General features: G+C 48.0%; 1 protein-coding gene across 2 annotated transcripts in view; it reads right to left on the bottom strand.

The window, feature by feature from the left end:
• The window catches only part of SMYD3 (SET and MYND domain containing 3), a 550,588-nt gene that overhangs the window by 80,637 nt on the left and 454,429 nt on the right, over positions 1-15,522 (bottom strand). For both annotated transcript variants that reach the window (XM_084791915.1, XM_084791916.1), the window contains one exon: positions 9,967-10,141. In XM_084791915.1, the coding sequence (XP_084648041.1) occupies positions 9,967-10,141 (175 nt within the window). The remainder of the gene's footprint in view (positions 1-9,966; positions 10,142-15,522) is intronic.

The raw sequence follows: 15,522 nt of genomic DNA, 5'->3' as shown, positions 1-15,522 counted from the left end.
TGTAGATTAAAAGCTGTCTTCTCATTGAAAACTCCTGAGTGTGAGTGGGGCACCTGCTTTCCTTCTGTTCTATTGTGGGCTTTGAGGGCCTTAGCCGGAGCCTCCTGGCTTTCCCTCTCTCACTCACTGGCCACATGAAAAGGGCCACACAAGGCTGGCAGACAACACGAAGGTTTACAAGCTCATCTAGGTCAATGGACCTAGATGCACCGAGCCAGCCAGATGCAGGGGAGGGGTACTTGCAAACTGACAGATACATGCCACCTTTAAAAAGACAGTTCTTGCCTGTAACTGTGATCTCTGGTTTGGGGAAATGCGGCCACCAAATGGATCTCCCAATTCCCTAGCCTTAGAAGTTTGGATGCTTTTAGGTCCTAAAATCTATCCTTATGGTTAGAAACTATTTTAATTTAAAAATACATGCCATACAGCTAATCAGAATGCTTCATATGTATTACTATATACATATACCCCACATATATACCTATATGTAAACAAATGTCATTTGTATTTATATTACTGCCATCTACTAAGCTCCAAATGCAGACTTTAATATACTCCTGGCTCATTTTTTATGCTGACCAAATGTTTTGAGCTTGGTTTAGTCCCCCAAAAGTATTCTTTATTCCTCTTAGCTTTGAGTCTCTTGACAAATATGATTACATAAATTCCATTTGTTCATCTTACTCACGCAGATAAAAATATTGACTTCGGACCATTTTTTTAAGAGGCCTTTTAGAGGCATATCCCTAGTCATTTACCCCAAAGGGCCCACTAGTCTGCTAATAACTAGGGAACAGGAACAGCTGCTCCTAAGGTGGAACTAAATCTCACAAGTCCATAGTTTTTCTACCTAGAGATGCTTTCAGACCTCTTGCTGAAATCCAGGTGTATTCTCCTGGCAGCATCTAACATGAAAAGAGCCATCTTCAGCCAGAAATGGGCAATGCACACCAGGGTCCAACAGCCTTTGCAAAATCTTCACACACTGATCAGCCACACCAGCTCTGTGACTTCTGTCCCACATAGGTGACCTTGCCTGGCCCCCAGATCCACCTTTTCCTCTTATAATTAAGTCTTCCTTCCAAGTGGCCAGTGTGGTCCAAGCGAGCTTTGCTGCCTTGGAGATTCTCGGAATTGGCTCTTTCAGTGGGGCAGAGTTGCTGCTTTCTCTGCCAGCCTTGGGCATTAGCCTTTGGATCTCCTTCCTCCCTTTGAAGCCTTTCCTTCGTGACACATCACGAGGTTATTTCTGAGTGGAAGAGCATTGCAGACACTGCTCCTCTAGTTGGTTTAGCAGCTACTTACCCTCTAAGCTCCTGGAAGGTAGATGTCCCATACCAAACCTCCACTCCTGGTGGAGCCTCCAGCGCCTGTCTCTCTTAGACCTGTCTGTGAGACCCCAAAATAGACTCTTAAATGTGGCTCTGAGGAGCACAGAACGGGCCCTCTCCTGTGGGGTTAGGAGGGTGTCGACAGGAGGCTGCTGGAAGCTGTCTCCTAGCACGCTGTGGGAAGGACGGTGCTCGGCTTAGACTGTACCCTTGTGCCCTGGGTCCTGCACTTCTGACCTGTGCCTGGCTGTGCATCCGAGTGGCTGTGCAGCAAGTGTACACATACACATCAAAGTTGGATTTCTGTCACTTGTGATGAAAAGACCCACGATGGACCTGTGCGGGGCGGGGGTGGGGGGGATGGGGTGGGGGAGGGGAAGGCAGGGTCAGGGAGAGGGAAGTCCACCCAGCTCCCTGCACCATGACTGTGGTCACTCTCAACTTTACAGCTTTCCTCTCACTGTGACAAAATACTTTACTGCCCCCTATCAAGTGTGATGGAGGAGGGTTTGTTTTGGGTTATGGTTCCAGAGGCTTCGGTCCACGGGTGGCTCGTCCCCTTGCTTTTGGGCCTTAAGATGAGGCAGGAAGTCACAGCAATAGCGTGTGGTGGCACAAAGGTTATCGCACAGCAAGAGAGGGAGGGAGCGGGAGGCCCTTCAAAGGCACATTCCTCCAGTTAAGTCCCTTCTTCTAATAGTCGTTCAGCTATGAATTCATTAACAGTCAGAGCCACCACAATCCAGTCAACTTTGGCTACCCTGGGACCAAACCTTCAACACATAAGCCTTTGGGGACATTTGATCTCCAACTCAGAACTCAGATTCACTCTGACTCAAATGCTTTTCTAGAAGAAATAAAATACATGTACCTGGGGTTTGAGCCCGAAGCCATGGCTCTACCATTGGAAAGCCAGTCATGCGAGTCACCGCATCCTCTAGGAGGCCGGTCAGGCTCAGCTTCCTCAGTGGGGCTGTGAGGGCTACAAGGGTGGGCACATTGCTTGGACCACAGCAGACTCTTAATAAACCACAGCAATCAGCTTTGGGTTGAAGCACACTGGAAGGTGGGGGCAGCTCTCCAGGTCCTTTCACCTGCTCCTCGAGAAAGCCGAGGCTAATAAATAGCCCGAAGATGCTTTTACAATTGGCGAGCTCGATTTATCTCACTTTGGGAGGACACTGCAGTGAGAGCAGACTGTTTCCTCTTTGATTCTGAAGGCCAGCGTGGGTATGATGAGTGTCCTTTGTGTGGAAGGAGCAATTTCCACCATCCATTTCACTCTGTGCAGGGCAGATGCTGTCCCCACTCCCCCACCACTACCAGAGCAGTACCCTCTCCTTGTCCTGGGACTGTGGTCACCCACTGTCTTTCTTAGCAGGAAGCTGGGCCTCTTCCCTTGACTACACTGAACAATGAGAATATTACCCACTTTTCAAGACGGTCTGCTTTAACAAGCTCCGGGGCTTTATATTAACTAGTTCAGAGGGCACTTCTCTTGCTCAAAATAACTTGGCTATCTCAAAGACTGAAACTACGATTTTTGAAGGACATTCATGCCCTATCTTTTCATTTCTCCCAAGGACCTCTTACCATTCTTTACAAATGTTATCACCGTTCTCTATAACTGATCAATTTTATGAGGCTTGAGAAAGCAGTTTTATTTGTGCAGTGACAGTTAGTTCATTTATCCATCCTTAGAGAATTTCTAAACACTTAATACGGATCTTATTCAAAATACATAAATAAATGGCATTGAAGTATACAGGCCAAATTTTTTTATAATCATAAAGCATGTGTTTCATAGGAAACTAAAAAGCTGTTTTAAAAGTTAAAAAAAAATCTTTCAGCATCATATCTATCATTTCCCAGTTCTTAGGCCAGGCTGATTTCTGGTTTCCTGTTGCTCCCTACTGGGGAAAATGAAATATATACATACATACATACCTACACACACACACACACACACACACACACACACACACACACACACACACGCCTACTTTTTCTTCCAAAGGTGAGAAAAGGAAGAGAAATAGCATCTTTGTAGCTGAAGGGGCAGCCAGCCACAAGACTGATTCAACAGCAGTGCATCCCTAAAACATCCCCTATGACCCACTAGCCTGCTGCTTATGCTACAATTTGTTGTAATAAGAAAGTGAAGAGGGAAGTCAAGAGCTTCTGCAATGGTTTGGGAATGTGTAAGAGGAGAGGTGACCGGGGATGGAAAGTGTTTATTCTGGAAGCCTGGACACAATTTTTCACAGCATACACACTTGCTCATAGACATGGCTGAACACAGGACAGTACAGGTCTCCTGTGATCTAGCCCCAAGGCTAAGAATGGCTCTCTTCTTGGGAGTTCATCCATGGTGGTAGGATTTGAAGGAAAGGGGCATTGGTATCTTTGACCCAGCACAGAAAAGAGAACACCAGAATGAAAGGTTGCCCACCAAGACGGGCCAGACAGGAAAACAACAGGCTTCTGTAGTCAGCCCTGTGAGCTGGCACATGAAGCAGCAGTCAGAAATAAGGCATGAATAAGTCCTGGAGCAGGAGTAACCTGAGCTGGGAGGGAGCAGTGGGTAGATGTGCTGATTTCCTTCCATGGCCAGCTAGTGTCCACATGGCTGGTTAGGAAGGGAGTCTCCAGGGCGAACGCAGTTGCTCCTGCACATGCTGGCAGGGGCTGCTGCAAACCTCTGGAGCTCCTGAACTCAAACAGAAGGCCTACAAGAAAAAAAGCTTCCCCCCCCCCCCCCCCACCCCCGCCTCCCAAGGTGACCCTGCTGTTAAGGTTGAAGTCTGGCATTTCTGGATAGCCTCTGAATTCGGTATAAGATGACTGACTCCCTTTCTCAGCTGAGTTCCCTGGTCTGAGGAACCCCAGATCTCCTAAGAAGCATCACATAGCCCTAAGGATCACAAGCCCAACCCTTTCCAGATAAGAAATTCATTCAGCCAGCACCTGGGGATTCCTGAAACGCCCATCCTATGCTAATAAGATGTCTTGGTGTCCTGGCTTTCAACCAATGACCTTCAGGCACACCTGGAGTTCTTCCCCCACCCATCTTATCATAGTACTGGGTTACTGTATACAAATCAAGTATCCCTGGCACCCCTAGCCCTAGTGAATCAAACACACTCACCCTTAAAACCCCTCCTATTGCCCAAGGTTTATAAATCCCTGTTTCATACGAAATACAGGGGCCAGCATCACCTGTTTCATCAAACATCATCTGATACTCGTCAGTTATTTTGGGGGTTGGAGGGTAGAGGAAGGGCTCCCCTTCTCCCCAAAGAATTCATTGCTGGACCCCCAACCAGTCTGTCAGCATGTGCTGCTGGCCACAGCGAGCTTCCACCATTCACTGGCATGTCAGCACAGACTGCTGCCATTTCTATCATCGCTTCTCCCACCACAGTGCCCGGTCCACTGGGACCAAACCAGGCTCCCGTCTGGGCTTTTCTCTGTTTCAGAGCTCTGAGCGATCCTCCATTACAGGCTGCTCACAAAGCAGCCACTGACTTGCTCGAGTCAGGCCAGGCCCTTGTTGCCCGCTGGCTCACACACAGTTCAGGATCCTGTGCGTCACCTTTTTCCACCAGAAAAACCACGCACTTCCATACTTGGCAGCCCAGCAGGAAACAGAGTGACAGCTGCGTTCAGGGACAGCCCAGGCTCCCACTGGGTGCAGAACGACAACGAATTATAGATGCAGAGGGACCAATCCTCGAGACGGGTAACTTTTAGAAATAGGGAGGAGGCAATGGTTGAACTGCATGCAGACCGCCAAGAACATGGGCCAAATCTGATCCTTCTACAACCCCTCATTTGCAGACCTGAAAATGAGACAGCATTTGGAGATGGGACTCTTTACAGAGGTAGTTGGGTTAAAATGAAGCCTTTGGGGTGGGCCCTGGTTGAATTTATGGCTTTATAAAAAGAGATTGAGACAGACAGAGAAACATCTGGGGCACCGCTATACAGAGGGGTACCATGTGAGGACGCAATGAGAAGATGCCACTGGCAGACTAAAAGAGGTTTCTGGGGGGAAAAAACAAAACTGCTAGTGCCTTAACCTTGGACTTCTGGAGGTATGAAAAGATATGTTTCTGTGGTTTAAGGCACCAGACACTGGTGTTTTGTTGAGGCATTGTGAGTGAAAGATTTAGTGGGTTGGATCAGTGTGAATCAGAGCAATGCCAAGCTGGCATTCAGGGCCAGCAATGCTATAGGGAAGGCTTCAACTATAGATAGCTCCCTGTCTGTAAAGGCTTTAAGGAGACAGAGCAATGAATGAGATGTTAAGATCAGTCAATGAATCACAGGAAACACACGTACTTGATGCAAGGAGAAAAATCACATCCATTGGTGATCAGGCCTGCTTCGGTCTAGTCAGGTGCTCAGGCTCTTAGAGAACTGGTCTCTTGGAAAAACCCAAAAATGAAAAGCAGATGGCTGCTGACCAGTATTTACACACACACACAGAGCAAGCTTAAAATTGGTACAGAGGTCCTGCCAAAGACACTGCAATGTGGGGAAAAGTGATTAGACAGATAGATAATCACCTACATCAGTAAGTGGAGAATAAAATGTATGTTCACTGACAGAGGAGCTAATTCTCTCAAGTTTACCATGAAAGACAGTGAGCACAGTGAGGGAACCACGTGCCCTGGGGCATTTGGGCACCATTTCTGTGTAGAGACATGGCTTAATGGTTCTGTATTTCCAACCTGTGAGTCTGGATTCGAAGGTTCTAAACTAGGTGTGACAGCCAAGAACCTCGCCCGAGCCCTGGAAGTGAGCTTCAGAGACAGACCCCGACACAAATGTCCTTAGACACTGACCTGTGTGACATGGAAGCTCTCAGGACTTAAGCTCAGGGGTCTGACTGTATCTGTCACCTACTCAGGTCTCCCTTGTTGCAATGTGCACTTGGCACATTCTCCTGGCATCTGTCCTAAAGTCCTATTGACTGATGACAAATACCACAAAAGACCAATTACAAGCCTTCTGGTGGGGGTGGGGGATGGGAAGCCAGCTGGAGAGCAATGGTAGAAGGTTTTGGTGTGGTAAAACCTTACATTTTATCAACTTCTCAATTTGCCAAAAGCTTCCACATAAGAAGTCACAAAATGACTAATTAAATGGACAGGGGTGCCCCAGCTATAGAGTTTCAGCACTCTTTGAGTCACAAACACCTGATTTGTAGACACATACATCACAGCCACCAACCCTCAACTGTACTGTACATCTCCTGCCAACCCTATTTTTACTGACCAGAAGGTACAGACACCTATCTGAACTGGAATCTTGCTCTCTCAGCTTTCTTTCCCTGGCGGATTTCCTCTCTCTCACAGGATGTGGGCATCTACACGGAGAGCTTGAGTCTTCTCTTTATTGTTCCTGCTCCGCATTTCCCCCAGGTAACTCACACAGTGTCATTTCCAGGGCCACAAAAGTACTATTTATGAACAAAATGAATATCAAACCCTCAGGCTTTGATTAAGGAGATGAAGAAGGAGAAGACCCTGATATATTTTGAAATAAATTTAGTTCAAGAACAACAGCAGCAGCAGCAGCAGCAACAACAACAACAACAGCAACAGCAACGGCAACAACAGAACGGAGTCATCCTTTCCCATATTCCCTTGAAGACAAAGTGAGATTGTGGTGGCAGAGTACAATTTAGTGACAGATATCCAAATCTTATGGTGGAACAGTCAAGCAGTTAGGAATATGCCATGTGGATATGACCACATCATCACACAGAGAAGAATCAAATGGTTTAATATGAATCATGGCATTGTTTGACACAGTGAGCAAACTGAACATAAAATCATGGCACAATTCTGAGATGACATGATATATATCTGTTAAAAGGGTGAGCTACACATACTTAGGAGCTGACCTAGACTTTCTGTTGTATTCCCAACTTGCTGTGTGGGAGATTTAATTAAAAAAAAAAAAAAAGGCCTGTATTAAATTGTACCATAAAGTTAAGTAAGATCTATTGAGTAAAAATAGGAGTTGAAAGCAGTGCACTGGCTAAAAATGGGATCTGGATACACTGTCCTCCAAGGTCAGCAGTTAAAGCTCCCCAAGGTCACGAATGACAAAATGCTCACTAGAGACTTGACCTCAATCCAGGCACAGCAAATAGCAGATTGACATTGTCAAATTATTCCTGCGGATGACAATCCAGTCACTGCTCAGTAACCCAGGCCTAGCTAACTGGCCGTGTCCTTGGCTAAATGGGAGTGAAGGCCTAGCAAGGGCAGCAGCAGGCCACTGTGCAGGTGATGGATGGCACATGAAAACTATCACCACCTTCTCATCCCCTTCCTGTTCCAAGGCTGTCAGAGGGCTTGTTGGGTATCTCACCTGTTGGTCTGTGGTCCCTATTTTCACTGGTCCCGAGCTAAAAGGAAAAGGGCAATGTTCTGTTTCTCTCAGCTGTTCATCATCTTTGTTCTACAGTGCCTACGACGGCAAATGGCACAAGTCCTGCTCACTGAACGTGGGACACTACAGCATGCTGCAAAACAGTCCCTTACAGAGCCCTATAGAGGACTGATGTAGGCTAGAGAACCTGTGACTGGCCAACACCATGAAAATATAACCAATAGTTTCTCATACACATGTAAGGATGCTGTGGAGGACTTGGCTTCACCTATGCAGCAAGCTTTTGTCTGACTCAAGTGTCGGTCAGTCAAACTGCCAGCTAACTAGAGCTAGGTCAATGCAGAAGTCTCTCTGTGTGTGTGTGTGTACAAAAGAGGATTCAAAATGCATCCAGGATAGCTAGAGGCTTCTGGTAGGGCAAATTTAAATAGCTGTTTCATGATGGCCCCAGCAGGGCAGCCTGGATGGCAAAGAGAAGGGGACAATAGGGTAAGAATCTGCTTCAGAGACTATCCCTGGGAGGAGGTGGGGGCAGTGCTGCCACTGGGCCTTGGAGAAAGGCAGATTTTCTCAGTCTGCAGCTCCTGGCCTGGGTCCATCCATTCACTGCACCGCCTGTGTTCTGGGCTGCTGAGGCCAGGCCCCAGCCTTCGGAGACTGTGCCAACCATCACAGTCTGCTTGCCATGTCAACACCCAGTAATGCTCTGAGAGAGCGGCCTTATCTTTCTGTGTTCGATTCATACTTTCAGAAAACCCACAAGATTCCTCACCCTGAACAGACATTCCACCGCTCATGGGAAAGTCTCCGGTCTCAGCCCTCCAGGCAGTATCTTACATGTTAGATTAAAGCTGACTCAGACGGTCCCAAAGCTGTTCACCACAAGGGAACAAAAGCAGCCACCTGCCAAAGTCTGGAAACACCCTTACGTCTGGTGCCACAGGCTGGGCTTGTGAGTCTCTGACATCTACCTGCCTGTGGGGCCTTGGCTATTGTCAGGCACCTCACAGCCCACATCTAGTTCTGGTCCAGGTCTGCCTGCTGATTGAGGGTCATTCAATCCCCACAGCCTCAATCCTAAACCTGCTTCTGCTCTTGACTGGCAGATGCTGGCAATTTCTCCTCCCTTCTGTCTGTCACCGGAGGCTCCCCTCCAGTGGAGACAGGCAGGGCCCCGCCTGCTTCTCTCAGAACCACTCCCTGTGCCTGTTGTCCCACGTCCCATGGGTCTAGACCTGGATTTTCCCTGTGCTTCGTCCTCTTTGGCTAGGCTGTGGTTGCATCATCTACAGAACGTTTACAGTTTCTAGGAATGGTGTCCTGCGCTGCAGACACTGTCCCCTTTATGACCAATGTATTCAGTCTTCTTCGTGGCAACCTTGCCCTGTGCTGGGCACTGGGGAACTCTGGTCTCAGGTTTTTCATCTGCTCTGCATTCTCCATACTGGCTTGTTCTCAGCCCAGGGAAAAGCTGGAGCCTCACAGCCAACACTGCCAAACTTTTAGCTTTTGATTTCAACCTCCCTTTCCCCTCAAAGTGCCTCCACATAGGAGCAAACACACACACACACACACACACACACACACACACACACACACACACACAGAGAGAGAGAGAGAGAGAGAGAGAGGGAGAGAGAGAGAGAGAGAGAGAGAGAAGGAATGAATTACCCATAGGTGACCAATAGTTTCTTCTCTGATGCAATGACCTCTTGGAGACAGCCCATTGTCTCCCCTGGTCACAAGATGGCTCTATGGGCTAATAGTCTGCATCCAAGCACCTTGACAGCCATCAATTCCGACAAACAGAAGAGACCCACCACTACTGTAAACCAGTCAAAAAGAACCACATCCACCTCCCTCACCTGCACCAGCTGTCCAAAGAGAGGACTAGCTCACGTGCTCCTCTTCGCCCCCTCCCTGCTTGCCCTTGTCACTGCAAGCCTCACACTGTATCGTGGTCCGCCCATTCACATAGCAACGGTATCTAACTCATTTCCGAACAAGCGCGGTGCCAGGAACCCGGAAACAGCTTTGTCGATGACTGGTGAATGTGTGATGAAACAGAGGAATGAATGAAACAAGGTTTGGTTTCCCACGCTGAAAGCCAATGGGAAACACTGGCTCTAAGACAGTAGGGCCGGAATCGCTTATCAATGGCCACCCCGTCCTGTCCCGTGGCAGCAGTGCTGACAGCTGGGCCTCAGCCCTGCCTTGCACTCACCGGTACGGCTCCATGGTGCGCATGGCGTAGAACAGGGCCTCCTCCAGCATCCCCAGGTTGATGCAGGCATCCATGGCGCAGTCGAGCACCCTCAGCTGGTAGACGTTCATGTCGGGAAGCTGCTCAGAGTTGCTGTTCAGGATCGCCTGGCACAGGGCCAGAACCTGCTCCCACTCTGTTAGTAACTCAGTTAAGGAGTCATTGTCTTCATCAAGAAAACACAGAAGTGAGCAGAGATGCCTGAGAGGCTGAAGAGCGTCCAGGCATCGGAGGGAGGGGGCGCCCGTTATTTTACACGGATGAGCTGCCTGGAAACACACTTGAGAGACAAAAACACACTCAAGTGGCATCTCAGCGAAGTAAATTCTATTTGCACCAACAAGCCATCCTGTCGCCCAGCCTGTACTCTAGGAGAATTAAAACTCCCAAAGAATTACTCCGTCTTCACAGCTCTACACGTTCCCTTGTTAAATACAGTTGAGGAAGCAATGAAGGTGCTTATTAAAGTGGACTAAAGTTTTAGTTCAGCCTCAAATTCTTTACTGTGGAACTGCTTCTGTTTAAAAGAGAGACTCCCTTCTGAGGAAGGACAAGCCTGTGTTTGCTTCTGGCTCATTTGAGTCCTGGGCATGTATAGAGCCCAACCCCCACCAGTGCACAGGCCTGCAGCGGGTGCAGCCACATGAAGAAATGCACTTGTTTATTATTATAAAACAAAGCGACCCAGACCTATACCTAACTGAAGAGATGTGTTCTTACTTTAAACCCAAACACTGAAGCAAAGTACTAAAGGCTGGGTGTGGTGACGCACACCTGTAAATCCCAGCACTTTGTAGGCAGAGGCAGGTGGACCGCTGTGAGTTTGAGACCAGTGTGGTCTACAGAGCGAGTTCCAGGACAGCTAGGACTAAATAGAGAGACACTGTCTCAAAACACAACAGAAAGAAATGAAGGGAGGAAGGAAGGAAGAAAGAAAGAAAGAAAGAAAGAAAGGAAGGAAGGAAGGGTTTATGTAAGTGTACCATGAGCAAGGGAAAACGATGTCTTAAAAAAAACAAGAAGAGGCGGGGCATGGTGGCTCATGCTTTTAATCCCAGCCCTCAGGAGGCAGAGGCAGAGGCAGAGGCAGAGGCAGAGGCAGAGGCAGGCAGATCGCTGTGAGTTTGAGGACAGCCTGGTCTACAAAGTGAGTCTAGGACAGCCAAGGCTACACAGAGAAACCTTGTCTCAAAAAACAAAAACAAACAAACAAACAAAGGCGAGAAGACCCACCTCCCAGTACCTCTGACCTTCTGATTAATCTTATGCCAATGAGGTCAGTAATTAACTTCATGGAGCCTCAGTGTGATATTCCAGTCCCCATGAGTTGCGCCATGCTACTCAGGGTGGCCTCACCACTGGCTCCACTAAGCCATCTGGCCCCAAGCCCAGTTTTTAATCTCACCTTTATAGACTGATGTCCCCATCCTCTTAAAGAGGCAGCTGGAGGACTGAGGACATGGGCCTTCAGCCAGCACCCAACTGAAGAACATTTGAGGGACCCAACCGGGGTGGTCATCACACACTTCTCCGCTACCCTGTTGTGCTGAGACTGTCCCCCCCACCCTCCCACCCCCATTGCAGTTCTATACTATTCTGCTTTGATGTTAGAATTCCACTTAGGAAAAAGCACTTGAAGTTTCCAATTATATAAGAAGCAGTATAGACCCTCCTCGTCCATTAAAGCTCAGCGCAAATGTAAGCTAGTTCTGCCCTCTGTCAGAGCTGGAGCTTTGAGAGAGTCAAGTGCTGCGAGGTAGGCTGAAACTACAACATCTGCCCGCCTCAGTAAAAATCAAATAAGACAATGTGTCTGAAAGTGGGGGAAATCTTTTGTGGCCTCTCATGAGCTGGGCAGAGTTCTAGAGTCATAGGTAATGGCTGGAAAGCTTACTGGGGCACGCAAAGCACTTGGCAGAGATGGGACGCCCTTCTCTTGCCTTCCTGTCACCCCGAGCCTGACAGGCTGAAGGGAGAGGATGGAAGAAACCTTCTCTTCACAACTCTAAGTTCCATACACGTCCCCTAAACCCCGACTCAAGCCCTCTCCATCAGCATCCTAACACAGCGAGCCACACCCTGAACAGACAGCCCATGAGCATAAAGTTCCTGCACTCCTCTCCCCGGGAGGAATTTGCTTCTCACTGCCCATGGCTGCAGAACACTGCTTCCAAAACACCAGCGAGTCCTCCTACCAACCAAGCCACACCTGGGAGCGGGCAAGCTACGAGCCTCCCAGGAGAGATGGTTCCTCACCGCTGAGGTACATACGCCTTACTACAGAACACCACTTCCTTGGAGAGAATTTCAGGTTGAGGGCCCTTTATGTCACCTCTTAGGGTGTGTCCTGGCTCGGATCCCAGAAGGGGTTCACGTACCAAAGACAGTGATTTGAAGTTATTGACAGTTGGTGATTTTCTTTTGTGTTCATGTGACATGGATGTTTCAAGTTTGCTGAACGAATCCCCCAGAGGTGGGGGGGGGGGGGGAGAGGGTTTTCTTAGGCAATACACTGATTTTGAAACAGATTGCCGTGCTAACCTCTGTGGGTTTTCATTCCAGGATTAGCTATTTGACAGACTGTCAGGAGGCATGGCTGCCTCTTACACAATGCCAGACATTTCTGTGGCAAGGCTTGAGCCATACTGGAACATGGCTTGCTGGATCCCCATTGTTACTTGTCTACTCATTTCCATAGTGTGCTCTGCCTCATCGAGGCACTGAGGTGGGACGCCACACAAGTGCAAACCAGATGTGATATTCTGTACCCACTTGTAGGAAACATACACACACACACACACACACACACACACACACACACACACACATACAAGCAGGCAGGAAAGGATTCCGTGCCAACTTCCCTCTAAAATATTGGCAACCATCTCCTGGCAAACAAGGCAAAGCTTCCCATGTAAAGTGCTCCAGGGAGCGGGGCGGGAGGAATGGTACTAGCTGCTTCCCAAGTTAATGCAGATGTGTCTCTGTTCAGATTTATCCCTGCTGCTGTGGTGTCTACTCTAACCGCTGTCCCAGTGAGGTGCTGAGCTCCGGATCAAAGAACCCCTGAGGGTAGGATGGGAGCTTTCTTTCAAAGCTCCTAAAGTCTAAAGGAGGGTGGGGACAGACAGGCAGACAGACAAGGGAGTGAAATCACTTGGGAATTGTTCAGCTTATTAAGGCAAGATGCCAGAGCAGGGTCTGCAACCGCCCGGCCATGCTGCTCTATTTAAGGTCTTCCTGGGCCGCTTTGCATAAAAAGCCACTCTGTGCTCATTGCTGGCACTTTCTTTCCTCGTGTGTGGCACGCTGGCCGACACCAGCAGCATGCCATGTGACCTGTGTGTCAGCACATTCCCTCTTTCTGAGGTTCTCTGCTTCATAGCTGGCCTGAAGTCTAGCTCACTTGTCCAGGCCTGGCACAGTCAGTCACCAACACCACTGGAAAGCCTTAATCTCCCACCCCCAAGCACCCCCCCTCCCAGCCCCAGCCCTCTCTCTCCCCCTCCCTCTCTCTCTCCTTCCCTCTCTTTGCGTGTATGTATGAGTATCTTGATCAAAATATGCACGGTATTACTGTTTTGTATGATTATAATGAAATATCTAATGTAAAATACTTTATAAAGCACAGAGGTTCAAGTCCAAGGCCCGAGAGCCGCATTGGTTTGGCCTCCAGTGAGGGACCAGATGACAATGGTGGGACTGGGTGTCACAGTAAGCAGTCACATATCAAGCCTGGAAGCAGAGAGAGGCGGAGAAACCAGGACCGGATGGGGCCCTTGAAGGCATTCTCCCAGTGACTTCCCAGTAGGCCCCATCTCTTAAAGGTCCGTGATTCCTCCCACCAGAGGCACCCTGCGGGCTGGAATGTGATGTATCGGCCTTCGAGAAGTACTCACCGGAACGATTACACATAGCGATTTGCGCGTTACCGTCTCACTATGTGAGAGTTATGAATGCCGGACTGCGCCTTGTAATTTCACAAGGTGGGTTAGGACCAGCCAAATACCTGGCAGAGCCAGTTTCCACTTACGGCTCATCCAGATGAGACTGAAATGTGCCGTGCTTCTCTGTGGCCTGATTCCTGCTGCACAAAGAACAAGACCACAGAGAGCAAGATTTCACGCAGTCCAGAAACTCTGAGTCCATGAATGTCAACCCAGAGCTGCCTGTCTTCTAGCACCTTCCATCACACTGTCAGGTGGAGTTTCAAACTCCTCCTTAACTCTGTGTCATTCCTCATAATAGACTTAATTTCTCTACAGCCCTAGTAATAAGCCATACCCCAGATTGAATCTGAGATCTAGATGCAATCGGCCCTAGCTGCTGCCTTTCTCGTTTTATTCCTTGAATTTCTACAATTACAGCCCAAGATCACAGTTGTCTTTGGGGATTGTAACATACTTGTACACTTTATTAAATGTTGCTATTACAAAAGCTATAGAGTCCTTTCGTGTGCACAGCTGTCAAGCTCTATGCAGATTGCCATGCTTTAACTCCGTTTCTTTTCTTTTTAAGTGCATTGCTGTTTTGACTGTATATATGTCTGTGTGAGGGTGTCAGATCCCTTGGAAATTATAGACAGTTGTGAGTGGCCATTGGGCGCTGGGAAATGTGTCAACTTCTTGAAGACTTCATATACACTCCTGTCAAAGTTCATCTTCTGAAATTCTGTCACCATTTATACTGTCAATGATCTACTGAGCTCCTGCTCTACGGTTCTTCTTCTGCTATCATCATGATCATCATCATCATGATCATCATCATCATGATCATCATGTACAAAGTACTGAATCAGGGGTGGAGGAGACAGAGCACCCCAGAGTGACATTTGTGTCATTTGATCATTAAGTAAGATGCCTGGATCTGCTAGTATCTAACACAAATGCAAACATTACCAAAAAATAAAAAAATAAAAAAAATTTTTTAAAAAGCCATGATGAATTGTTCTAGTAAATCCATGCAGCAATCTACACATGGTAGCCTTCTTTGCTATTTCTTACCAACCAACTGTAAACTCATCAGTCAGACTGTTTGCAAGCTCACCATGCTACCAACTTCTGTAATTACCTATTTCACTATTAAAAGGAGAGTCAAACCAGGTAGTGGCGGCACAGACCTTTAATCCCAGCACTCAGGAGGCAGAGGCAGGTGGATCTCTGTGTGTTCGAGGCCAGCCTAGTGTACAGAGTGAGTTCTAGGAGAGCCAGGGCTACACAGGGAAACGCAATCTATAAATAAATAAATAAATAAATAAGTATCAATCAATAAAAGAAGAGTCACTTACCTTCCTATCCAACCCATCCTTCACAATCTCTAGCAACACTATAGATTGGAAACCTTACTTGCAAATCTTGTTAGTGCCTGGGATAAGACCAACCCAAAGCATCAGATGACCTTTTGGTGACCTCTTCATGTTCCACAGTCTCTTTCTTACCTGCAGTCCCCCACCCCCACCCCATTCCCGTCATGCTTGTATCCAGGTGGAATCCTCTACAGACAGTGCTTTCTGTCATG

This window comes from Acomys minous (genome assembly GCF_964271855.1).
Source record: "Acomys minous genome assembly, chromosome: 1".
NCBI classification, from domain to species: domain Eukaryota; kingdom Metazoa; phylum Chordata; class Mammalia; order Rodentia; family Muridae; genus Acomys; species Acomys minous.
This window is presented reverse-complemented; position numbering and strand designations above follow the sequence as displayed.